The sequence below is a fragment of the Populus nigra genome, chromosome 16, assembly GCF_951802175.1.
Source record: "Populus nigra chromosome 16, ddPopNigr1.1, whole genome shotgun sequence".
NCBI lineage: Eukaryota > Viridiplantae > Streptophyta > Magnoliopsida > Malpighiales > Salicaceae > Populus > Populus nigra.
The window spans coordinates 279893-306053 of record NC_084867.1 but is presented as its reverse complement, the minus strand read 5'-3'; the positions used below and the strand labels follow the sequence as shown (position 1 = coordinate 306053).

At 35.7% G+C, this 26161-nt stretch overlaps 3 protein-coding genes across 5 annotated transcripts; 1 reads left to right on the top strand and 2 right to left on the bottom strand.

Moving 5' to 3' along the window:
• Positions 1-9392: 9392 nt before the first annotated feature.
• On the bottom strand, positions 9393-11716 carry LOC133675235 (transcription termination factor MTERF8, chloroplastic). Of its 2 annotated transcripts, none has more exons than XM_062096551.1 (2): positions 11190-11716; positions 9393-11065 (listed from the first exon to the last, which is right to left on the bottom strand). In XM_062096551.1, exons 1-2 carry the CDS (start codon positions 11440-11442, stop codon positions 9789-9791), a joined length of 1530 nt encoding a protein of 509 aa, XP_061952535.1. In that variant the 5' UTR covers positions 11443-11716; the 3' UTR covers positions 9393-9788. The 2 variants fall into 2 exon arrangements, with proteins under 2 accessions (XP_061952535.1, XP_061952534.1); XM_062096550.1 differs by having other exon boundaries at positions 9393-11089; positions 11190-11715.
• A 641-nt stretch (positions 11717-12357) lies between these two features.
• LOC133675340 (uncharacterized) lies at positions 12358-16125 on the bottom strand. Its single transcript, XM_062096692.1, has 3 exons — positions 15032-16125; positions 12962-13035; positions 12358-12859 (listed from the first exon to the last, which is right to left on the bottom strand). The coding sequence occupies exons 1-3, from the start codon at positions 15854-15856 to the stop codon at positions 12727-12729; spliced, it is 1032 nt and encodes a 343-aa protein (XP_061952676.1). The 5' UTR covers positions 15857-16125; the 3' UTR covers positions 12358-12726.
• A 1865-nt stretch (positions 16126-17990) lies between these two features.
• On the top strand, positions 17991-21939 carry LOC133676232 (uncharacterized). Of its 2 annotated transcripts, none has more exons than XM_062097866.1 (6): positions 17991-18866; positions 19384-19555; positions 19723-19899; positions 19983-20066; positions 20961-21042; positions 21279-21939. In XM_062097866.1, the coding sequence occupies exons 1-6, from the start codon at positions 18481-18483 to the stop codon at positions 21737-21739; spliced, it is 1362 nt and encodes a 453-aa protein (XP_061953850.1). In that variant the 5' UTR covers positions 17991-18480; the 3' UTR covers positions 21740-21939. The 2 variants fall into 2 exon arrangements, with proteins under 2 accessions (XP_061953850.1, XP_061953851.1); XM_062097867.1 differs by having other exon boundaries at positions 17993-18866; positions 19387-19555.
• The last annotated feature ends 4222 nt before the right edge of the window (positions 21940-26161 follow it).

Below are 26161 nucleotides of genomic sequence, written 5' to 3'. Positions count from 1 at the left end.
AGTTGGTTGAACCAATTTCCACGTTGCTGGTTTTGTTCCATCTAAATATTATATTTTATTTATTAAAAAAATATTTACCTTCATCATTAGGCTATTATGTTCCCAGAAATCGAAAAATATTTTTAATTTAATCCACCAACCCAGCCCAGTAAAAAAGAATTCCATACATGTCATGTCATGTGCCATCCACTCATGCATGCATGGCACACAAGCTAGAGGTAGAAAGGATAGCCTGTGGACGAGCCTAATCTCTAAAATTATGGCAAACGTCATATCTAAGTGCCACGCTGCTGGGAGCTTTGGTTGTTAGTTAGAGTCACAGAAGCTGTCATTATCCCCTGCCGTGACAGGCAGATAGCGTCTCCTTGTTTTTATTTTCTCCTCGAGAAGGGCAACAACCTAGTAGGGGCCCACACTTTGTGTTTGCGGAAGAAAATCAATTCGTGTTTGTTTACTGTAAATAATTTTTTTTAAAAATAAATTACTCTTTAATGTTTCCTAGTATAATAAAAAATAAATTGATAAAAATTCTTCGATGTTTTATTATATTATAAAAAATAATTTATTAATAATTTATTTTTTTAAGTTTATTAAAATCATAAGAAACAAATCTTACAAATTAAAAGGTTAAATGAAAATAAAATTAAAAAAAATATATAATTTTATAAATTATTTCAAATAAAATAAATAATAATTAAGATAATAGAGATAAAATCTAAAAAATAAAAAAATTGAAAGATGAATAAATTAAAATAATAATAGTAATTAACATTTCAAAAATTATTTTAAATAAAATAAGTAATAATTAAAAAATGATCTTTGAATTTTATAATAGATCTTCTCTTCTAATCCGGTATGATTTAATTTTAACTTTAATGTGATTTAATTTTAACATTCTACAAATAGAAAAGAAAAAAACCATTGAAACATAACTAAAGAGATTATATCTTTGTCCTCTTCAAATCAAACATATCCGGAACACACATCCATGAAAACCATGCTTAAATCTCTTAATTTCTAGTTGAGTTTTTTTCTTTGAATTTGTATTGGGATTTGACTGTTCATAATTGAAGAACGTGTTGGAAGTTCTATCCTTTAGTTCTGAGATGAAGAACTAAAGGATAGATATAAAGATTCTCTTAACGTAAGGAACTTGTACAAGGTTTGAGGTGTTGAACATGCTTCCAATTTGGACTTTTATTTTACTAGAAAAAAAAAAGAAAAAGAAAGAGGTCAAGTTTTCCTACTGCCCGACAAACCAGAACCATTGATAGCCATTTTTGTTTTGTTTATTGGCTCACGAAATCCCAATGCATTTTAATTCTAGTAACTGGTTTTAAGACATCCAACCATGCGGGTTTGGACTCCTAATTAAGGAATCAATTTCATTACATTGGCCAAACATATATATATATATATATATTTGTGAAAATATAGAGTCCTAAACAGTTATATGGGGATCCATCTCAAACAGACTGTGCTAATTAGACAAGTCTAAATCTAAATAAATATTTGATCGCGCTAGATTGAAATAACGATTTAAAATGATAATAACAAGAGATCTAACTCGGGTTTTTTCCACGTGATTCTACAAGTAGTTTTTTTTATAGAACATCATTGCATAGCTTATCGGACCGTGTGATCTCCTAGAATTAGAAATCAGGCTGGAATGCTATTGTTTGGGCTAATTTTATTATTTTTCTTGGATATTCTCAAATTCATTGTTGATTTTTGAATTCATTGTTAATTTTCCTTATGTGCTGGGATTCTAATTTTATTTCCTAGTGGAGGTTGGTTTTTTCTAATATATAAAAGACATTGTAAATCTCTTTAGGAGACATACATGATTACCTTAATATTTCAGAAATTAATTAAAGTTTTCAGAGTTATTTGTGTTTTCTACCCTAATTCTGCATGCATCAAAAGGTGCCTACATGATCACAATACGCCATCCAATCTCTTTTTTTCTTCAATTAAGTTGTCAATGTAAGATTATTAATTAGATCCTTCCATTAGTTTCAATGATTAAAAATTTATTAATATTTTTCTAGTCACGAGATACAACACACTATGTTTCAAGGAGCTTGATCATTCAGCATAAAAGAGGGAGAGAAATCACTTAATTTCATGAGATTACTTTACAACCTTATTAGTTTAAACTAATTGAGGGACGTGATTGAAAATTTAATGATAAATTGGGTATGAAATCAAGATTATTTTCATCCGATCATGCAGATGATCAATACCGATCTCAACATGGCTAGGAGTAGAGCAGTTTCATGTTTGAGCCACGACTTGAAGTATTGATCTAAAACCACTTTCCATGCATGAAACAGGCAGCTTAATCATTGTTTTTAATTATTAATTATCAGGAAAAAAAACCCTAGCGAGCAATTTGTGGGGAAATGTGAGGGTTGATTTACAGATTCTCAAAAATTAAAGGACTGCTTTGTATATATTTGATGTGGACTTGATTCACCAAGACTGAAGAAACAAAACAAGGAGTGGTGGGGGTGGGTCAGTGAAACCGATGGCTGAATTGCAAATGTGAAAAGTGAGCAATTTGTGTAGTGGACCCCCATCTAATCTTCGATCCTGATAGATTCGATTGCCAAGTCTCAGCCATTGATTTCTGATGGCCAACATCTGTGATGGGGTGTTTTCATGATTTATAATCCTGACTCCTGGTTGCTTTCTTGCCACGTAAAACAAAATCACATTTGCCTGCCAACAGGTAGTTTTCACATTCCTAATTTATTTTTTAATTCTCACTTTATACGTGTTTTTTTTTGGTGTAGCTGGCTCAAGTTATGAATGAAACAAGAGGTTTAACCTGAGTATATATTTTATTTTTTTAAAAAAAACCAAAATAGTATTATTTTAATCAATTAAAAATAAAAACCAAAGTTTACATGTTGAGGATTGAGTTTTGTTTGGGTGTTGCCATGCCGATTAGGTCAGCAGAATAATTTAGCTAGATTTTTATTTTGGTGATGACATGAGCATTCTTTTTCACAATTTATTTTGGTGGTGACGTAAGCATTCCTTTTCACGTTAATTGTCAAACCATATTCAAAAACTGACTCTTATAATCATAATAATAATAATAATAATAATAATAATAAAATCTCGAGAGATATAGTTTAATTTATCGGATTTTAAAAATTAATAATTCAACTCTCACAAATATTAAAATTATGGTTATTAATTTTAAAATTATAAAATAATCAATATATTAATATAATTATAGTGATCAGTGAGGATTTGAAAATGGAAGTGACATACGAGCGTGAACCAGAAGAAAGAAGTACATTTGTATTAATTACTGTAATTTGTCCCAAACTTTCTTTCAGCTTGAGAATTTAAGAGCAATGGACTCGAAAATGAAGCTTCGAGTCCTCCATTAATCAACTTGATACAGCCCCCTGTGTTCCAAGGTCAGCAGGGAAGCTTAGCTTTTCCATACCAGAACCTGATTAGAAACGGGGTTGTAACTGTATTATTTTCATTTTATTTTTATGTTTTTAGATTTTTTTAATATATTAATTTTAAAAATAATTTAAAATAATAAAAAAATCATTTTAATATATTTTTAAATAAAAAAACATTTTAAAACGCAACCATTACCACAGTTCCAAATAAACTCTTTTTTTTTTTAGTTTAACGTGAGTGTCCAGGTCAGCTTCCGCGCACCTCGACTAATTTCACGGGCCCTGAAGTTAACGACCATGTAACTCTCCAATGCTCATCATATGAGCAACTACATGACTCGAATCTAAAATCACAGAAGGAGCAAACCTCTTAGTCCCAAGTTCTTACCAGTAACCACTATCTAGATGGTTTCCAAACAAACTCTCGTGTACCCAAGAAGAGGCTGGTTTGTAAACTCAAATAAGAACTTTTATACTAATTGGTCACGAGTTAATCGATCCTATACCTTTTATTTTCAGAATACAAAAAATTCAGTCTTCTTAATACGAGGCAAGCATAATTTTCTAATTTTTAGAAGGGTAAAAAAAACAAAAGGAGTCAACAAATCTTGCCTGAAAACCTATTATGATCTCTTGTGATAGAGTTAGGTTGGTGTTAGGAAGTTATTAATTATTATTGCTTTAGAAGGAAGGAGCTCTAATCATATTTAACCTAACCATACTCGCCTCGTGCAACCAGTACACATCAATTCTACTATAGAATTAAAAATAAAAATAAAAACAAAAAAAATTAGATGGACATCACTCTCATATTTAATTTGTGCTCAGAGGTCCCTTTCCCATGAAAGTATACCTAGCACCCTGCTAACATGCTTTCTAGATTTTAGGAGGATGAAGTAATCAATGATCAATGCATCATAGCTTTAAATTATATGGGTTTGTTTTTTCAGTTTAATTTACTTTTTTAAATTATATTTCACTTGAAAATAATATTAAATTGTTTTTTTAATATGTTCATGTAAAAAAAATAAAATTAAAAGAGCACTCTGCACCACATTACAATCAAAGATACAATTAAAAATACTTAAAAGCAATCATCTAGTAGATAATCAAGTGGTAAGAGTTTTGGATCAAGTGATTTGCTTTTCCTGTAATTTTAGGTTCGAACCTTGTGGTTGCTAATATGATGACCACTGGAGACTTATATGGTCATTAATTTCAGAGCCCGTGAGATTAATCGAGATACGCACAAGCTGATCCGGATACCCATGTTAATAAAAAAAAAAGTACTTAAAAGCAGCAAATATCTAACATGCAAATGTATCGTAAAAATCCTCTATTGCATGGATTGATTTCGTGCACGCTTGTATATGATAAGTTTTGAGTTTGAATCTTGCTCGAATTTTGTTTTATTTATTTTTTATGGTAATAAGATAAAAATATATGAAAATCAAGGCATGATATTTTTTATATAAAAAAATAAGAAATCATGAGCAACAGAGAGAAGCACAAGCTTAGATGGTTTGAACAGCTTTAATTTCAACATGGAATTTCAAGTTTCAGACCAAAGATTCTGATGCTTTGCTTGAATGAAAATTCTTTGACCTTGTACAAAATCCGAATAAGACTCGGGCAACACTGTCGGATAGTTTCTATTTTCAAAACACGATTTTGACCTTGTACAGCCTCCGTTTATACATATACATATACATATATTCTTGTTATTTTAATGCTGGAAATTGATGTTGACTGGAAACTTAAAGACCACAAGATGTTCCGAGGGCTGCATGACACGAGTAATTCTAAAAATGATTGTCCTTGGGACTCGAGAATTCAAAAAATGGCCAAGAATGAGTCATTAACCATATATATTCCACATGGCTGCGTGCGAGGTGGTGCATGATTTGCTTGTCTTGTAGATTGGAACTTTGTGGTCAACAATTTCTTTGTTTTTTTTTTTTTTTGGGGGGGGGGGTTTGCAGAATTTTTAGCCCCACGTCCATGAAATTGCTCAACATTTCTTGAACATTGGGTCAACCTCTTGATCACATCAGTTTTTCCAGCTCCTGAATTCAAGTTACCAGAAGGATGGAAAGCTTATCAGTCAGGACAAACCAGAAAAAAAATCAAGCTGCACATTCTTGGCACATTCTGTCAATAATACAATACAGTATACTTGACCATTTCCAAAATATACACCATGATACTATACCACACCAAATTGTTAGCCTCAAAATTTCTTCCCTGTCCCTCACGTTAACTTCCTATTCTTCTTCTTATTGTACAATGAACTGTTCACTAACCTTCAGATTTCTTCCGAGTCCGGGTAAATCTAATTCCTCAGAGTTCCATTAGCTTTCTGCTCTTCTAGAATGATATATATAAAAAAACCCTCACCATGTATGGCAACATAGATATAGAGATGAATGAAAGCTGATGCTGGTGGTGCTGAGAGTAGAAAATCTGGCTGTGATCTCTGGAGCAGTATCCCACAAAAGGGACTCAAGGGTTTCGTGGGGATTTCTTTGACAGAAGATTCTGTCAAATACTTGAAATCTGAAGGATAATCAGGCATTGTAAAGGAGGTCTCAGGTGGCAATTTGGAAGCCCGTCTACATCAACACTTGCAAAACCGTAGAGGGGTAGCTGGGCAAACCTGCATGGAAACAGAACACCTTGCCATTTTGTGGTTCTGGACAGTTTTGTCAGTGGTGTTAGAGCATTAATTGGCAACATGCAGGTTCTGGAGAATCAAAAGGAACTGACTCTGTGCAATAGATACATTGCTCTTGAACTCCATATTCACTCGACTGAACCCTGTATTGAGCAAAAAACTACATGATAAGAGAATAACACGACTCTAATATTATAAACAAAAGCACACAGTTTGCAGCCAGAGACTTGAATCATTATAACAAAGCTCGGGGTTTCAGCTAGGCCATCCACTGCATGCAAGCAAGCAGCTTGTTAGGAAATTCATATCTTCCAAATAGATAATCTGTGTACATTAGCTTTCCTATTGTAATGCTTAACTATATAGAAGACAACCTATGCTGAACTATATAAGAAGACAACCTATAATGTAGTAGCTAATTCCTGACTTGTAGGGATGTTTAGAAATCTCCCTGTATAAACACATGATATCAGCAATAATAGTGTATTCTGGCAAATTCAATCTCTCTTTCATCTTTTCATGGTTTCAAAGCAGGACTAAGATCTTGACCCATCACCGCACTCTAATCTCGTTGAAGTACCACAACGCCTTCGTCCCTGGCAAGAAAATTGTTGATCCTGGCACACCAAAACCAGAGACTTCTGCAAACTTTTCAGAGGCAAATCTCTCAAATCCCTATTTCACTCATCATTCAGATCATCCGGGTTTGGTTTTGATTTCAAAACCCTTGAATGGAGAAAATTATTCTACTTGGAAAAAGGGCCATGACTCTAGCCTTAAATTCCAAAAACAAACTGGTTTTGTCAATGACTCAATCAAAGACCCTTCAGAAGAAGCTGATCATGAAGGTTATGTAGCTTAATAACCAGGCTTAATAAAAAAAATTTCACTGGTAATGTTGTTTGAAGTTTGAACATGATAGTGAGGAAAAAAAACATCCCCTACTGTTTGGGCTTGCCATGCCACTTAGGCGAGGTTCAAACGACAGGGTGATTTCCTAACCACTTGGAAAAGGAATATTTTTTCAGAGCGTATAAAGTTTTCGCAAATTATCTCACTTTATTGTTGACATATCAAAGGAAAAGGAATATTTTTTCTAGATACCCACCCCTACGCCAACAACTCTTGTTCTTGGTAGATCTACGCAGCTTCTTGTTATTTTCATTGGCTAGAAAGATAATTTCCAATGCCAACCTAACTTCTCATCAAATTTCTTTAAAAAATTACATGGTCTCAGTTATTAGGGTATATAAAAACCTAAAAACCTCTCACACAACATTCATTCAAAAATACACAGACACCACTTGTTACTCTAAATTTTCCCTCCTCTGCTCATTACTCTCCTATTATGCTAGTTCAAGGGTCCCTTGATCTTACAGGCAGGAACGATAGAGAAATCAAACCAAATCTTTTTCAACCATGGAAGTCCAATATTCAAGCCCAAACATCTCAGTCCATTTGCAGCCGTGGAAAGCCCAAGATCCATTTTGAAGTTTCAGTGACTCATCGGTACAAGATGCTATTTTTCTGACATGATTTTATTGGTTATCAGTTTAATGAGATTCAATGTAGTGAGCAAGTAGTTTATATGGAAATTGGTTAGATAAAAAGTCTTGTTTCCATGATGAGGTGGTGACATGGATTTTCACTGCCTTATGTCGTTAGAAATTCTATTTTTCTCATTACATTCTGCTTGATGAACATACTTTGCGTGCAGCCATGTCTGGCTCTCCAAATTTCTAGCGAATTCTCTCTCTGGACGTTTACACTAGCTAGCTAAATGGAATCCGAAACTGCTGCACAACTTACTTAGCTGAGTTTACAGATGTTGGATTTGCTGGCCTATCAAGGTCATTAAACTCCGCTCATTAAACAAAACGTTCTGCAATCTTGCTTCTCGTTGATATTGAACTTCCCTACTCCATGCTTGTGCCCCATCTGACCATGTTCGGGCCCCGACTTGCATTTACCTTTATGAGCAGAGAAACACTTTCTTAGTGAAAGTGATGTTCATGATGAGAGAGTTGAAGATGAGTTTTAACGACTCATTATCTATTATGTGCATAAATCTGCTATAACCTTGTTTACCATGATGCCTGCGAAAAAAGAAAGGATCAGCAAGCTACGTTGATCCCCTTTATCAATATGATTGCCTATAATGACATTTTTTTCCTACATATCATAACGTCGTTATAGATTTCTTTGTTGTTGTAGTGAATATTATATGTTTACAAGGAAAATGTGATGGAATGATTAACCCTAATTTGGATAGTGAATATAAATAGACATTCTATATTATGTTTGGTTTCCAACATCCTTGCAACTTCCCTTTCTTGACCTTCAGACTCAAACTTTTTTTTTACGAATGGATAAATTTGATTTATAAAGGACAAAAACAAGAGCCAAGCACAGCTACAAAGCAGAATAAGAGGAAGGGAACAAGCCGACTAAAAGCTACAGGCAACTGTATTTCTGGATTACTGCAAATAGAATGATAGCTAAGAGTTTTCAATTGCATATGTACAGATCAATATGTTGCTTTCTACATCTGAGATTCTTGTCCACTGACAGCTTCCATCCATGCTCTATTTAGTGAGTTTGCAGTTATGTTGGACTTCTGGCCTATCCAGATCATTTGATTCTGCTCTTCAAGCAAAAGGTTCTGCAATCTCACTTCTCGATTTATGTTGGACTTCATAATATGTGCCCATCTGAGCCAGTCAGTCTCCCAAGCTGTATTAATTTGTGAGCAGAGGAAAACATGAGGGTGAAGTAAAAAAGATCATGATCACAGAGTCGAAGATCAGCAAATCAGGACTTACTGCTATGGCTGTGCCGAGCAGAGGTTAAACTATGGCCACACATTTGGATAAACAGCTCCAGAATTTGTGATGACATTTATGACTGTGGACTGAAGATTCACATCCAGAATACAAGGCTTTACCATCAGGGTGGGTATTGAATGCATGGTATGCTGGGGAGATGGCAGAGTATATGTCACAGGAGTATCTAGTATAATCTGCTATAACCTTGTCAGAAAGGAGGCCAACTTTGCTACATAATTTGAGGTCATGATGCCTTTCTGCAAAATGAACTGGATCAACCAACTTCTTTGAGTCCCTTAATGTGAGTTAGTCTGTACGGATCAGAAGTCAATACTACAGGTATAAAGATAGTAGCTTTCAAATGAGAGACCTGTTAAGGCATCCCAATAGAGCATAGAGGAAAAGCAGGCTAGGTCAATAGAACTAATTTAGCAGCTAGCAATATAGTTCAATATTTCAGAATACAGAAATTCAAGGCATTCTATTTGATCACGTTTTGGGTTCAATGAGAGCCCTAACAAAAAAACATCAACATGAATACATTTTCATGAAGGTTAGAGCTGCTACAATGATTGCTACAATGGCTCACCAGAAAAAAAAAAAAATTGAAATCCTTTTGAACAATATTTATGGTTTTGAACAAAGCTTATTGTTGAGCAAACTTCCTACACTTCGCTCCTTTCTTTTCCAACCAAAGCGCATCCTCTGCTTTCCTGAGATAAACAAGAACTCTTTACTTCAAAATTGGATGGAGAGAACTTAAGGAAAGCCTTTTTCCTTCCCAATAAAATGGTAGTGCGACTGAGAGTGCTGACAAGATGGGAAAAAAAGGTGCCACATCTGAAGGCACTTACACGCTCATCCAACCTTCATCATTCGTTCAGACTGTCCTTCGGGAATAGGTTTTTTCTTTTGCTTCTGATTTAGAAATCTATCATCTGAGACACTCAAGAGCTTATTGATGGACATCCCTTCCCCTACAGTCAACTTCTTTACTTCATACCTATGCTTAATCCTCTCATCAAGGTTGTAACCAAGAAATGCAGGAAAAGACAAAAGCTCTCTGACTTCACGACCCATTTCCTCAATCAAGAATTCCAACTTCTCCTCCAAAGCACCACATTTGTACTGTAGAATCTGAGGGTGCTTCTTGCTCATGGCAAGAATATCTGCATAAGTAAGACCATAACTCAAGAATAGCCCAATCACATTTTGCAAATTCTCACAGCTTGTCCTTGATGCAGCTCCCATTGCCGCAGCCAATTCCTTGGTTCCATTTTCATACCCTATCTTCACCAAAACAACAAGTTTATGCACGAGATTATCTTCAAAGGACAGGCCAAGAAATACAGGGGCTTTAGTCAAGAACTTGAATATCTCGTCAGAACTCAACCCGCATTGCTTGAGAAACTCTATTCTCGGACGCAACTTCCTCTCCTTGCTGGCACTAACCACATTTGGAAACACAGAAAAAATCTTGAATATTTGTGGATCAGTTAGGCCAGCAAAAGATCTCAACAACTCAACATGCCCCCCCGTATGCTTCACACTGTAACTTAAAATGGCAGGGAGTTTATGCAACACAATCCCCGTGGCATCCTCATCTCCACCACTAATCTCCTTGAGCAACTCTACTCTAGGAATCAACTGAGTATCCAAATCAAAATTCAGTATCATTGGCCGCCTAACGATTATGTCAACCCCACCAAAACGACTCAAGTAAGTAACAGTCTTCTCAATTTCTTCAATAGACTTAAGGCTCAAAGCCTTGGTCAAATTCACATTGTTGAGAACATGAACAATCTTTTCTTGAGGAATTCCACGTTTAATCAACAGCTTAACCTTTTCATCAAAACCAGCCAAGAACCTTGGCACAGTGGCAATCAAAAGGCGCCTAAGTTGTGCTGGCTCGACCTTTCCTTCTAAATCATTAAGCACAAAATGTATCAATGGAACAATTTCCTTCGCTGTTAAAACATCCGGAGACTTATCAATCAAGTGATATAGTTCAGCGCCTTTGATTCCAACAGACTCTAAGAGTAAAACATGGGCTCGTATGGAGTCAAAAGATGCAGACTTTAGAGCTGGGTTCTGCTCTAACAGTAACCCAGTTTCTTTCTCATTGAAACCCATTTCTGCAAAGAACGAATAAATCAAACCTGAAACAAAAAGAAACAATAAGCTACATGGAAATGTGTAACTAAGCATAATATGCATAACATGTTTGACAAAAGGTCTCTGAGAGTGAAAACTGCTCACCAAATTCACTCTGCAAAATCGAAGGCAATTCCAGACAGCTGCACTGGACTAGAAGGCGTTTAGTGAGTGGAAAACCCACAGGGGCTAAGAATCTTGAAGCTTTAGCAAAGTTTGCTGGAGTGAACTTTCCATGGGGAGAGAAAGTTGTGAATGGAGTAGCTAAAGCTTGAAGCTTTATTGGTGATGGGTTTGTTGTTTGCAAGAGAAAGGAAGAATTTGAAGAAGAAAATAAAGGGTTTGCTGTTGCAAGCATGGTTGTTTTTGTTTAGGTATTCTCCCTCTCTGGATGAGCTTGTACCTATAGAAGTTGAAGGCTTTGTCGCTTTGACAGTGGATTCACTGTATCGTGGGCGTTCCAGCTTTCAAATAAAGGATATTGCGATTGGTCTTTCCTCTTTGCGCTTATCTACTAGTACTAGCATGACTTGTAACCAGCAACATGATGTGATGGCCTAAATGCTAGATTTTTTTTAATGCTCTACGCAGGTTTATCTACGCGAGCAAAACTGTGTTTCAAGCTAAAAAGTTACGCTTTTTGACTTAAAACATAGTTTGAAACACAGCAAACCTGCGTAGACAAACAATGATTTAAATGTTTGTTTGTTTAACAAATGCAACCTCCGTTTCACAATGAAACGGGGATTACACCGTTGGTGCTTTTCATAATGAAAGGTGCAATTTCATAAACAAATTGGTGTATTTGAACCAACTTCCACAGTTCGAAAGCACTTTCAGACCATAGAAAATTATGATTCCGATATGAAATAATACATCTATAAGAAATTATTTTCTCACAAATAGGTATTGGATTTGGAAGAGAATACGAAAAGCAAATCTGCTTGCTATCCGAACTAGGGCTCAAGAGTTGAATGCTGAACTGTTAAGTTGAAAATCACGTTCACCTATTCATTGAGTAGGATTCAAGTTCTCCCAAGTACCGAACCTTCTTCTAATCACAATAGAGGACCTAGGATTATAGCAAGAATAAATGACCATGAACAGCTGAACACCCCTTGTCAGAAGAGACCTGTTTTTGGCATTTAAACAAGATAGTTGATGGTTGAACAACTATTACTCTGGTGATTCGGATATAATATTATAATCACAGTTGCATGCAGTTAGGCTTTCAATTGTTGGCAGTGATGAGAATGCGAAACCTGATCGTTGGTAAAAGTTGAAACGGGGAATTTCGAAGTTCATATTGATGAAAAGATAGAAGATATTCATTACAGTTCCCTCTAAATAAAATATATAATGTTAGCAGAAGGATGTTACAAATGCTACAGATACAATAACAATGATTACCGCACCATGTTTTAATCAATCAGGGGTTAGAATCATGTCAATGGGTTTGAGGTAGTCGGGAGATTGAACTTCGACAGCCAAATTCTGTTACCTATCCCGAAGGGGAGTACGGTACCAAACTAAACCATTTACAGATCCAAAAGCTGCTGCAGCCTGGAGGAAAGGATTGGTCTTGCTGACAACTTGCTTCTTTCCATTCAGGCATTTAGAACAAATCAATCAAGTCTTGTTCTTACTTTTGAGTGTCCTTGAGACGATTCTTGGTATTATTTCTCCCACTTTTGTTGCTTGTAGGGATGGCTTTTATAAAAATAACAGACGAACCACTCTTTTTAGATTTGTCAAGAGATCTGGATAAATGAATCCTGAAACACATTCAATAAGAGAAAATGCATCTCTCATGTAAATTCAAGCATCAAACAATACGAATATTTATGAGACGGCACAAGGCTTGTCGGTATGCTTGCCTCTTTGTGGCAACTTGGCTATGATCCTCTGCCATTTCTACCTCTTCCCTTCTCTCATCCTCTGGTTTCTGAACCTACACAATGAAGGATAAGTAAGCATAAACTCAATAGCACCTCTCCGGTCAAAACTTGAAGAATGCTCAATGCTTCCCCATTCATACCATCAAATGGCATGCTGTTATAGTCAGCATTACCAGCAGAAGTACCAAACATCACCCAATGAAATGCATACAAGTAATGAAGAAACAGGGAGGAAGAGAGATGGCACAATTGGTCAACTCCTGCTTCCCATGCTTTGACATATGTGAAATGCTGATAATTTCACACTGCTAGACTCAACTCAGTTCAAGCCAAATGCCAAAAGCATAGCCATAACATGCTTCACAAGAGGTCAGCAAATAAACAGAGAAAATGGATACATCAATGGGGGTTTGCTACTGCGATCTTTGGCTTCCAAACATCTTTCAGATAGGCATGTGTTGGATGCAGTTCTTAAAACACAAATTCAAACAAGCAGAAAGAAAAAGGACACTTTAATCTGTTTGCTGTCACAGTCTTTAGACAAGTAGATGTAGATTACAATGCCAACTTAGCAGTAACAATGTCAAACAAAAAATACTGGAACTTGATCAGATGAAATACTGAGCGGAGAATAATAAAGATGCAAGGCAGTGTAATCCTATTAAACTGCCGTGACCACTTCTTCCAGTAAAAAGAACCAAGAGGTTGGCAAATATTTAAGTTCATAAGAGATTATAATTTATAAGACCCTAGGCATATGTACTTCAGGTATGAGAAAGTCTTAACTGCAAAGAAATAGTTACTTAAAAACTGTGCCTCTGCATCTTTTGGAAAAGAACTATCAATAAACCCATGCATTTAACTAACATTATTGCTGCAACAGGAAAAAATAGCCCCATTCCAAATTAACAAGGTAGCTAGTAAACGGACTATAAGGTGAGTAAAATATTTCAAGCATACGAGTCTGCACCCCTAATTAGTTTAGGAATCGCATTCCCAAATATATATGAGTGATCTCAGAGCATTGTAACCTTTATGTGGTTCAAACACCAACTAAGGAAAGCCGTGTAGATCTTAGGATTTGTTTACCATGTTCTGCCGGGCAAAGGCCCGAAAATGTGCACCTCATCAAGGTTTTCCAAAACATAAACCCTTTAACTTCAGAAGATGAGAAAACTGAATAACATAAAATTTCTCCCTTATGATATTCCTTCAGAAACATAGAACAAGATTCCAAATCATAGAGGTTACCAAGACAAAGCTAAACCTAAACCTAAACCCAAACCCAAGGAAGTCCCACTAAATCAGAGACTGTAAAACCTTCGCAGGCATATAAGCATAAAATCAGCACACTTATTCTGGATGATGGAAATAAAGCCAACAACTTTATCGCATGAACATCAATTTTTTAGTAGAAGCAGGTGCTACATTAGAATCAAGTATGAGCCAGGAGCATAAAGCCATAGGAAACCAAAAGTTATGTTTTCACAGAGATCAAAGTCACACTCAATCATTTGAACTGCGCCAGCACAGCATTATTTTGAAAAGAAGAGGAACTTTCATTCTACGAGGAATGAGTATCTTGCTAGAACTGATGAAATAAAAGATGCTGGTTTGTGCATTAGTAGTAATCAGACTATTCAAGTTCAATGGGTGAATATTTTATGTAACATGAGAGGCTAAACTGTAGCAGAACTCGTAAGCTCTTATGTGATGTGTGATAGTGCATTTTATTCAATGATCCATTGCCAATGATAGGAATGTATTTTAATAGTCTGCCTGCTATAATTTCAATGCAATCATCTACAGCAATTTACATAGATGCTAAATTCAACAATATAAACATATCTTACACATGCAATACCAAAAAAACATTTCAAGAAAACAGAATGGAGCTCAAAATGTTGCACAAGTTAGAGACCTAGCATTATTAACTCACCACTTTGTAACTCTATCTGAAACAAGTTATGCAGCAATGGTTACATGAAACCCATATGTAAAATTTGCTTACTCCACACCAACAAAACTAAAACAAAGACATAAACTCACATCATTGGCATCCTTGGACGATCCAACCTCCAAGTTTGAAACTTTAGCTTTCTTCTTAGCACCATTTCCATTTGCAGATTCCAAGTCAATTACTTTCCTCTTCTTGCTCCCAGACACCCAAGATTTTCCCTTCTTATCCCTAACTTTCCACACGTTCTTCTTTCTAAACACCAACTTATCAAACTTCCACACTAGACAACTTGTATCAATTACGGTCACCTCACTTCTTGAATATCCTTTTAGCTCTTTATCACCACTAACACCAAAACCCTTCCCCTTCTCCTCCTCAACATCCTCCTCCTCCGCCTCCTCATCATCATCATCAACCCCACAATCCACATTATTAGAATTTTTATCAGAATTCAATGACCCTGTAGCAACAAGGACATTCTCGTCTTTTCTCACGCAATCTAAAGAATCATCACTACTGTTATTCCCAGAAACGAAACAAAACTTGGGCTTTGTTTGTTTTCTAGGAATCTTCTCCTTTTTCCTGGAATGTCTTGAACTTCCCTCAATCGGTTCACTGCAACCACCCATGTTAAAGAGGTCTGAAAGAACATTGTTCATTAAAAAGAACAAATCTTTATTGTCACTTGAAGAAATCTCCCTGGTTGTTGTTGTTGTGACTTTGTTTTGATCTGATTCAGAGTGAGTTGACTCGGAGTTTGAGTTGATGACAGAATTGGAAGCATCGGTAATCGGAGAACTAGATGGGTTTGGAACAGAAGGGTCATCATCATCATTGTTGTTGAAGCCCTTGTTGGACCAAAGCCGGTCTAACCAGTTGGAACCGGACTTGCTGGTTTTAACTGAGCACAGCATTAATTGATTGGCTTGGTTTATTGGGATTTGCAGAGATTCTTGATCTGTAATGATTTTGAAGGAAATAAGAGAGAAAGATGGGAGCTTTTTGAGCTACAATGAGTTTGGTTTGTAGTGGTGGTTGCCACTGATGTGAAAAAGAGTTGTTCTAGATTGATTGCCCATGGGGGTAAACCACAAGCATAGTCTTGCTAGTTGCCACTTGGTGCGTTCGTGGAAGCCTTGAGAAAATAAGCTGTAACCAAGAGCTGTTGGAATTGGCAGTGGCAAAAGCAAAAGGGCATCACTTTCAAGATTTGTAAATGATTTTTCTTTATTTTTTTTTGCTTTTTACTGTTTGATTGAAATTTCTTTGGACAAAATCAACAATATCTGATGTTATTTATAAGAAACTCTAATCGAAGATGACATGTCGATTCCAAATATTTTTTAAAAATAAAAAATAAAATTATTTGAAGTAAAAAAATTAAAATATATATTTTTAATCAAGTTTTATTTTAAATTAATTCGAGTTATTATCAAGTAAGCTATATCACTTTTTATTTTATTTATTTTTTTAACTCAGATGGGTGCAGAACAACCCAACGTTATACTTTTGTTGCAAAGAATTTCATGAGCTCGCAACAAACTGTAATAATGAGAAGATCATACACAGATGAATCGATAGACAAATAATTCGAAGCATAAACATTGTTGCCAAGTCATAAATATTTATGGGATAATGTCGAGGTGCTTGCGTGGATCCACCCTTAGAATTAGGAAGAGGAAGACAACACACAAACACTCCTTCGAATGAATCTTTGTCTGTTCAAAAATCTAAAAAAAGAAAAACAAAATCTTCATCACATGAGCATTGGACAGCACGATATCATAGAAAATTATCAAGTACACGAACTGAGGCAAAACGTGAAAAACAAGAGGTCATCAGCACTTGCAGGCATCTGACCGCACAGCGATTATTTGGTCCCTCTACTTGTATCATTTTTTTATATTCGTCCCTTTTGTTTTCTTAATTCATCATTGTATAGCGTGATCAATGACAAACATCTCTCCATTGTTATACGAGTTCATTTCTTTTTATAATAGATTAGAGTTTTTTTATTCTCAAATACATTACCTAATCAAATAATTAAATTATTTTGCTTCTTATAAGGATTTGGTTAACAAATGTCTTTTGGGAACTTTTAAGAGATGTAGTTAATGTTAATTACTATTAATTAAATAAGATCGACATGAATTTCAAGTCTTCTTAAAAAAAAAAAGAAATATTAAGTCAAAGACTCAATGATCAAAATTCATAAATAAATAATGTTAAGCATGTAGGAATTTTGAAATTCAAATTCTTTATTTATTATAACATCTAGCAATCATTAATTAACCGTTTAATGTGGGTCCAGATTCTAGAGCACCCTCATTTCATTTATTTTTTCCTTTTGATAATATATTTCAAATTTTAATAACAATACTGTCCTTAATAAGCAAGAAAAGATAATAATTTTGAAAAAAAAATATCAAGAAATATGAGTTTGCATTCATTGAATTTTCTCACAATTGATGTTTATTTTATCATAAGAGCAAAATGAATTAATTTTCCTTTATTTTGTTTCTCAGTCTCTTACATAACAGAGTTAATAGAAAACAAAAAATGAGCAAAAAGATCACATTCTTCATTCATTATTGAACATATATTTGTAAAACCTTAATAAGGGGTTAACTTGGGATAAGATCCAAGTTATAGGGTAGAAGAGTTAATTTTTATTTTTTTTAATAAAATCAAAACGTTGTTGTTTTGATAAAAAAACATTAAAAAAACAACAAATTAAGCATATCAGGTTTTGAACTGATCAATTGAGTTTTATTATTATTATTATTATTTTAACTTGAATTAGTTTAAATCCTAGGTCAAGCTGATAAGCCGGTTGAGGCTTTACAATTGTGATAGATTATGGAATGAAAGAATGAACTTAAGAAAAGTAACTATATTAAAAAAATGTGAAAAATAGAAGGACTAAAATGGTAACCTCACAACAAAACCAACAAGGAAACAGTATTACGGTATTACCTAAAAGAAACAGTGAAAGTAGTGTGTCATATCCATTTTACGCCTTCCTCTCTCCTACATATAGGAGGGCGGTGTGGTGTTGGTAGATAAAACTCATAACTGAATTCATTCTCCACCAATTGTTTCTCTCTTTTCTTTCAAAGAGGGGCCTTACGAGTGCCTTCCGTGCTTCCTTTCCTCTTATAAACTTCAATAATAAGAGGTGCTCTCTCCTCCAACGAACAATGGTGACATGAACCCAACACACCTCTTCTCTTATCCGCACGCATAATCTTTTCTTATCACCCCCACCACTCATGCCTCAGTCATCTTCACAAACAAACACGAACACGAACACGAACAGTCTCCTGGTCTTCTTCTTGCCAAATTCATGTGATATTTCTTTCTGGGCCTTGATATTTCTCCGTCTCTCTAGAAACCCTTTGTTTTCTATCTCTTGAATTATCAATTTCCTTGATTATTTGATTCAAAGGTTGAAACTTTTGGTACCAAAAAAAAAAAGATTGCAAATTTAGAGGTTTTATTGATAGCCCATTTAGGTTTTGTAAGTTTATGTGATGTTATGGCCTTGATTGAGGCTTTGTATGAGGTTTTAGAGAATCCCTCCTCAATGTTAGGGGTATGTACAGAAATGGTGGGACTTTTAGGTCCATTGTGGGTAGCTTTTCTGATTGGTTTAGTGCTTGGATGGTCATGGAAGCCAAAATGGGTGACCAGGGAAAGTGACAAATTGACTTGCTGTGTATCAAAGATATTGGATTCATCGTTGCCATCTTCACCTTGTCGGTCTTTGATGTCTCCATTGAAGACTTTTGGTTCTTTTTCACAGTGGAATTCATTCATGTTGAGATCCTCAACTTGTGATGCTTCTTGGGTTGTAGATAACAACAACAATTTAGTGCATCAGAATCTGTCTCCTGTGCCCCCTACAGAATATGAAGATTGCAGGTACCTTCCCTTATCAAAGTGTCTAGTTTTCATTATCAACAAAATATTAAGCAATCTTTGAAAGAATTTAGAAGTTTGTTAGTGGTATTGTTTTGTCGTTTGCTAAATAAGGGATAAAGCTTTCAATCATTTTTTGGAATTGAAATTCGTAATCAATTTGATTAATTGATTCTAAAGCATTAGACATTCACAACATATTGTCACATTTGTTCTAAACGTAGGGTTATTTTTACCATCATGGCAACTTAGTGAGAACTTTGAATCTCTGCAGATACTAAAATTGGATGAGGCAGGAAACAAGAAAAAAACCTAGAATTCAATGTGATAATAGGTTGTAGTTTCGTAATGATCTCATGCTTTATGATTCTTTTATAACTATCAGTTGTTGGGGTTGACACACAATGTAAACTTTGTCTCTATAGGATGGACAAAAAATGGTTTTGGATAATTGGTAAAGAAAAAATTACATGAGCCTAATTTGAGGCGAGTAAATAATTTCTTCTTAATACTTGTCTAGCAGATCACAGCTGAATGAAGACCAGTCTAATGTTGCTAGCCAAGTCACGGAGGAGGATTTAGAACACTTGTACCAGCTTGTTGAGGTGAAAGATGGAGGTCCTACTTGGATGCATATGATGGATCGTTCCACCCCAACTATGACTTATAAGGCATGGAGGAGAGATCCCAAGGTAGACTTTTTTCTCTTATTCAAACAGTAGTTTAATTCTGTCTAACAGCTGTATCAGGTCTCGAGGTTCAGTTTGGTTGGAATTTCAGCAACTTTCTTTCATACAATCGGATATATTTAAAATATATGCCATCTTGTTGATCAGTTCTTGTTTTGATGGGCTGTTAGACTGGTCCTCCCCAATATCGTAGCAGCACTGTCTTTGAGAATGCCTCGCCAGAGATAGTGAGAGACTTCTTTTGGGATGATGATTTCCGGCCAAAGTGGGATGACATGCTTTCTTATTCTGCAATATTAGATGAATGTCCCACTACTGGGACTATGCTAGTGCATTGGATGCGAAAAGTGAGTCTTCCTTTCATATGTTCTAATTCATAGCTTCTCATGGTTTTATGTGCTCATCCCCTCCCAATGGTTTGTGTTGGCAGTTCCCTTTTTTCTGTAGTGACAGAGAATACATAATTGGTCGGCGAATATGGGAATCAGGCAGATCTTATTACTGTGTGACCAAGGTATGAAACAGGAGTATGTTATTCTATGTACAACAATAATAGCATAAAGTAGGATCTATTTAGTGCCTATCTCAGTTTTTGTGGGGCCAAACATGGAAGATGAGTTCGGCTATGTGTAATGTAACAATGGTCTAATCAAGCCAATCAGCTAGGGCTGCCAATGCTAACTAAGTATGCCTGATCTTCTTAACCCTCCATTTCGAATCTCCCCGGCCGTAGGGTACAATTAAATAATTGATCGCAACTGCCTTAAAATTGGGATGGTGTAAGCAGAGATGTGCTTCCCTGAGTGCATAATTCTTATCTTGGTGTCACAAGTAAAGAGAAAGTAAAAGAAAGGATTGATGAGATATATTTGTGAAGGGAGTATTTGAAGCGTTAAATAACCCCGTTTATGAAATACTAGTGTCCTAGGTGATGATATAGGATTTGACCATATAAAATACTTGATTCTAGACCCTTGTGAGCTGATTGGGGGAAATTGACAAATTATTTACTTGTGTATGTTTTGGGGATTAAATTTAACGAAGATTGTACCAATAAGGAGTGAGCATCTAAGAGAATGTTTGGTTTGTAATGATACATAAAATGGTAGGGATGGAAAAGACTTGTTCCTTTTGGTTATGAGGGAGTTCCCCTTGGTCTAAGTTCAGTACTCAGCATTCTTCAGGAGCTACATTTTTCTATTGCTCCCAGTCATAACCTCTTCCGACCACAGGGAGAGACATAACATTGTAATGTAAGGTCTTGTGGAAAAAGACCTTTGGTAACAAAAAGGAGCATCCAGCAATCTCATCTATTGGCTATTTTATTATTTTTGCTTGTTCTCCTTTGTAATCATCAGTTAGATTTTGGACGTCCAGTATTATTGACTACTTTCCTAACAAATCTCAGGGAGTACCCAGTTCTTCTGTCCCAAGGCGAGATAAACCAAGACGCGTTGACCTATACTACTCAAGTTGGTGCATTCGAGCAGGTATGCTGTGGCTTCTTTCTTTCTGCCATCTAATTGAATAGTCCCTTTATATTTCAGCTTGAAACAGCTCTTCAGGTTCGAGTTACCAGAACGTTGGGCAATTGCTTTGTCCCCTGAAGAGCTAGTCTGTAAATTAGAGAGTGAACCTACAATAGCTTAAGTGTTTGTGCGATTATTTGCTATGAGACTCAGAATAGAGAGTGACAACTAATATCTTTTCAATTACACTTTGGCAGTGGAATCAAGGAAAGGTGATGGCCAGTTGACATCTTGTGAGGTATTACTCTTCCATCATGAAGACATGGGCATCCCATGGGAAATTGCGAAGCTTGGAGTGCGGCATGGCATGTGGGGAACTGTCAAGAAGATTGAGCCTGGTTTACTTGCCTACCAAAGAACAAGAGCATCGGGAGTAACACTTTCTCGGCCTGCTTTCATGGCTCAGATTAACACCAAAATAAATCCAGAGTTGCTGAGATCCTTGAGAGATGATGAGGATTTGTCAGAGACTGAAGCAGCAACTGCTCCTGAGAAATCTTTGGGCAGGAACATACCAAAGCTTCTGATTGTTGGTGGAGCTATTGCACTCGCATGCGGTTTTGATAGAGGACTCTTGACCAAGGCATTTATATTCAGTGTGGGAAGAAGGTTTGGAAACATGGGAAAGAATGCTAAATTGAATGCTGGAAGTACTTGAAAGTTGAAAACCATTATTTTCTCAATCCAATTTGAGAGGTGCTCTATTTTTAACCTTGTTTCACTCTTCCCTTTCCAATGGTCGCGGGAGGTTATATAACTTTGTATAATACTTCAGAAACATAATGATGTTATGAGGATGTATATACTCAAGGCAGAAATTTTCTCTGCATTCAATGAAACCACAGAGTTCATGGTCTATATGTTATCTGTTCTACAAGATGTTGTAATTGTTTACTTTTATCAGTCTCACCGTATCCCTCATTTTGCAGAAGTATTTGTTGGCATTAGGTCATCTGCTTTGATGGCGTAGCTATTCTCATATTATCAGTTAAAAACAACACAACAAAGCAGCAAATTAAACCTTACAAAATGAGTAGTTACATAGGAGATATCCCTCCTCGGATCCCCTCCAATTCAACCTCTTTCATTACATCATCAGAAAACGTTTAGACTAAAAAGGTAGCACTGCTCTTTAGCAAGTGCCTTGAATGTCTAATCCATGCATGACTAGCTATAACAGTAGTAGTAAATAACTTTTTGGAGAAAGGTGATTTCCATTGTTTATCATTAATAGCTAACAGCCACCCCTGCAGGCAGCACGGGAGCTAATTAACCACAAAAACCAAGCAGATAGGTGACACATTAATGTTTCAAAACAGTTTAAACCATCCAGTTGAGGTGCTAATTCTGGCATCTCACTGGCCTTCTTCACCTCTTTCTTCACTTTTGCCACAATGTTTTCACTAGATGCTCCCATTCTGCTTCCCAAACCCCTGAACATAAAACAATTTAACATAATTTAGCTTGGATTTTTCCACACAAAACAAGAACTAAAACTACATGATGAAGGAAAACAAGAGAAATTTATGAAGGGACTTGTAAATTACCTGAGCTTTGGAGTTGCTTTGGTCAAAGAAATAAATCCCTGCTGCAGCAACAACAGCTGGTACTGTCACAGAAACTGCACCCATTGCCATTTTTCTATGTTATTCTTAAATACAATGGCCTGCAATGATACAACTTTTACATGGAGAAACACTAAGGAGGGGTTAAAGTGTTAAATCACAAAGAGTTGATAGAATTTTCTGATAATCTTATTTATCAATGATGCGAGATATATATACAACGAGTATATTGCTAAAATTATGCTATTTTTACAACAGGATATGCTATACTAATGATAATTACAAAATTCTATCCCTAATAATGGGAGATAGTCACTCCATTATAGGAGATAATTAATCACTCCTCTTCTTCAAGGTGCTGCATGGACAGCTTGTTAAGACAACTTGTAAACACTTTGTTGGATATTGCTTTCGTAAGAACATCTACAAGTTAAAATTCTAACTTTATTAAATGAATATATGTAAGTTTGCTGAGAAATTCTATCCTGAAAACTTCATTTCGATAAATTTACATAGTTTAAAAATACAATTGGAGTATTATAAGTTGTCAATGAATTATCTGAACTTCTAAAATATTGATTATCTTGTTATATTATATCATCGATTAGTTGATACAGACTTAATAAATGATTTCATCTTAATTAGTAAACTGAGTTAATTGGTATTAACTCTTCATATTTCTACATCAATGGTGAAACAAGCCTTTCATCTATAAAATTCATTAAAAATCGGCTTCAAAACAAGACAGAAAATGAGTTTCTTACTTATTGTATAATTATACATATATATAAAAAAAACTTTTCAACTAGTATAGATGATGAATCAATAATTAAAAAAATGTATTTGATAAAAAAACATAGTACACAATTTAGATAATAGTTTATTGTATTTTCATTAAACGTATAATATGCATTATAATGATAAATTGACTTATTATGTACTCCTATCTTGTATACTTATTTTATTTTAATATAAAAATAACCCATCTAGTTTTTAAATCCTGGATTCGTCGCTGCATCTAACGCCGGGACACGATCAGACGTCAGGGTAATGCTTTCTCCTTCCTGTCGTATGATGTGAAGCTTGACATGCCTTGGACTCAAACTTTACTATGATTTCCTGACGAGAAAATCTATGAAGGTAGCCATATAAAAGTTGCGGGTTCTTTCTGAAATTGTTTGATTTGTCTTCTGATGAAGAATTATTCTACTATTGTTCCAAAGAACCCTGTGACTCATGAAACAAAGGTCATTGCTCTGCATCAGATTTGGATTTGATTAAAAAACCAATGATTACAAGATATTCATATTCTTCTAATCTTAGAAGATGAAGGAGAGCATCTCTGTCACCTAAGAATTTGAAATATATAGCCTGAGGAAGGATTCTTGGAAAGAACTTGATGAAACATTAGCGGTGTCATCACATAAACCCTACAGCTTCCCTTTTACCAACTTCTCCGGCAAAAGTATTGGAGCATCATGTCATTGGTATAAAGATGGTTATTCAATTGTGACTGGAGCAGCGAAACATTCAAGACAACACCCCTGCCGCTCGATGATTGCATTATCGGCCCCCCCTACTACAGCAACCCTTTTGGTATTTGGACTGACTTTTTCGTGTTCAAGGAGTCAATTGCCATGGTAAATTACAGGGATGCGGGAAAATCTCTGTTACAAATACGAAACTGATTTCATGTTTTGTCATGTGATTAATAAGCTTTCTAAATCAATCACATTGAATTGACAAACCCTATATATGGACTACAACAAGTCGTCTTAGGGTTTAAGACTTTCAATGTATACACACATCTTTAAGATCGCAAAATCTTAACCACAAACCAAAATAACGAGAGCCTCATAAGTCATAACTCTTTCCTCTGTCAAAGGTTTCTCAGGATTTTGGAGAAGAAAATTGAGTACGAACATACACGATGATTGATTTTTTGCCTGAAGATTTGGTGATTTGTATCTTAACTAGGCTGCATGTCAGGTCTTCCATAAGGTTCAGGTGTGTCTGCAAATCTTGGTACACTCTCCTTTCTAACCCAAATTTTATTTACAGAAATCATCTTTTTAACTATGATGATGATGTGAAAATAAAAATCCATCGTCTCCTTGTTAAACGCCGAGACAAAATCAGTAAGGATCATGTTTTCTCCTTGATCTCGTATGATCATCATAAACTTGATGTCTTTTGACTCAAACCTTACCGAACCATTGTATTTATAGATATATAAAAGTAGAAATTGTGGGTTCTTATTATGGTTTGATTTGTCTTCGAATTCGACACGGTTCGTGCAGCTGCTGCGGCCACATCTTCCTGGTGCCTGGTAATGAATTATTAGCCGGCATTGGATTTGGTTTTGCTTCAAAAACCAATGATTTCAAGATAATTAGAATTCTTCTAATCTGGGATTTTACTGATTTGTACTGGTGGACTCGTAAACATGAAGTAGAAATATGTGGCCTGGGGAAGGACTCCTGGAAAAAACTTGATGTAACAGTGCCGGGCACAATCAAATCAGTACCTTACTATTATCCTTTTAACAACTTTTCCAGCAAAAATGGATGTCACTGCTCTGTAAAGGGTAAAGATGGCTGTCCAGTAGTGTTGTCACTTGATTTTAGCGGTGAAACACTCAGAACACCATCTCTGCCAGATGAATGCGTTATCAGCCGCAACTACGATGATATTTGTAAGAAATTTGTTCTGTTGAAAGAGTCAATCACCATGGTCCTTGTGTGGATTCCCAAGTTTCATTGGAGAGTGGAGATCAGAAACTCCAAGATCAGAGCAATTCATAATTGATATGTAATTGACAATTCCTTTCCCTCCTCAATACTGTCTTTTATTTATTTACTAAGAATCTATTCAACCACTAAGAAACAGCTCTGAGTTTTATTAATGAATTTTTTTCGATCATAAAATTGAATTAAAGATGCTCAATACATACAAAAATCAGTGAAGAAATGAAGGCTCAGTAAGGAAGTATTGTCTCAAAACAGTGAACTCCATCCAACTCCGGAGCAAACCTTGGTCTCCTCTTCTGTTGCTGTAATGACTTGTTAATGCTTGCAGGAGGTGATTTTGACGATGCAGATGACTTGTCCTTGTTCCCTTCAGACATCACGCCCTTCTTCATAGACTCAGCTTCTGGTCTGTTCCCTTCTTTGGGAGCACTGAACGAGAAGGTGGGCTTCTGTCCAAATAATTCTGCACATAAGGCATCAAATGAACTGAACATCGACATCATCATGATTGAAACTCAAATCAAAGAAGTGGGCTCGGTTTGTTTCTTCTTCTTTTGCTACGAAAACCAGGCAACCAATCAAAGATTGTATTCTTAAGGCTTGACAACGTTTGTTTTTTGAGATTTCAAGGAAAAGGGCTCTTCTTCTTCGAGGGTTTCTTGCTTGGACTGGATTGGATTGAGAGAGGGAGAGGAGAGATGAGAGGTATATAAAGGGTGAAGGGAATCCTAAATTCCTAGAAACATCTGGAAAGATGGAAGGAAG

Excerpts from the sequence above, each read along its gene's own strand:
- LOC133676232 (XM_062097866.1), top strand. The coding sequence starts at position 18,481 with ATGGCCTTGATTGAGGCTTTGTATGAGGTTTTAGAGAATCCCTCCTCA. Across the intron at positions 19,556-19,722 it reads CATGGAGGAGAGATCCCAAG|ACTGGTCCTCCCCAATATCG; the intron begins GTAGACTTTTTT and ends ATGGGCTGTTAG. Across the intron at positions 20,067-20,960 it reads CTTATTACTGTGTGACCAAG|GGAGTACCCAGTTCTTCTGT; the intron begins GTATGAAACAGG and ends AACAAATCTCAG.
- LOC133675235 (XM_062096550.1), bottom strand. The coding sequence starts at position 11,442 with ATGCTTGCAACAGCAAACCCTTTATTTTCTTCTTCAAATTCTTCCTTT. Across the intron at positions 11,090-11,189 it reads GATTTTGCAGAGTGAATTTG|GTTTGATTTATTCGTTCTTT; the intron begins GTGAGCAGTTTT and ends TTTTTGTTTCAG.
- LOC133675340 (XM_062096692.1), bottom strand. The coding sequence starts at position 15,856 with ATGCTGTGCTCAGTTAAAACCAGCAAGTCCGGTTCCAACTGGTTAGAC. Across the intron at positions 13,036-15,031 it reads CGTCCAAGGATGCCAATGAT|GTTCAGAAACCAGAGGATGA; the intron begins GTGAGTTTATGT and ends TTCATTGTGTAG. Across the intron at positions 12,860-12,961 it reads AGCCAAGTTGCCACAAAGAG|GATTCATTTATCCAGATCTC; the intron begins GCAAGCATACCG and ends AATGTGTTTCAG.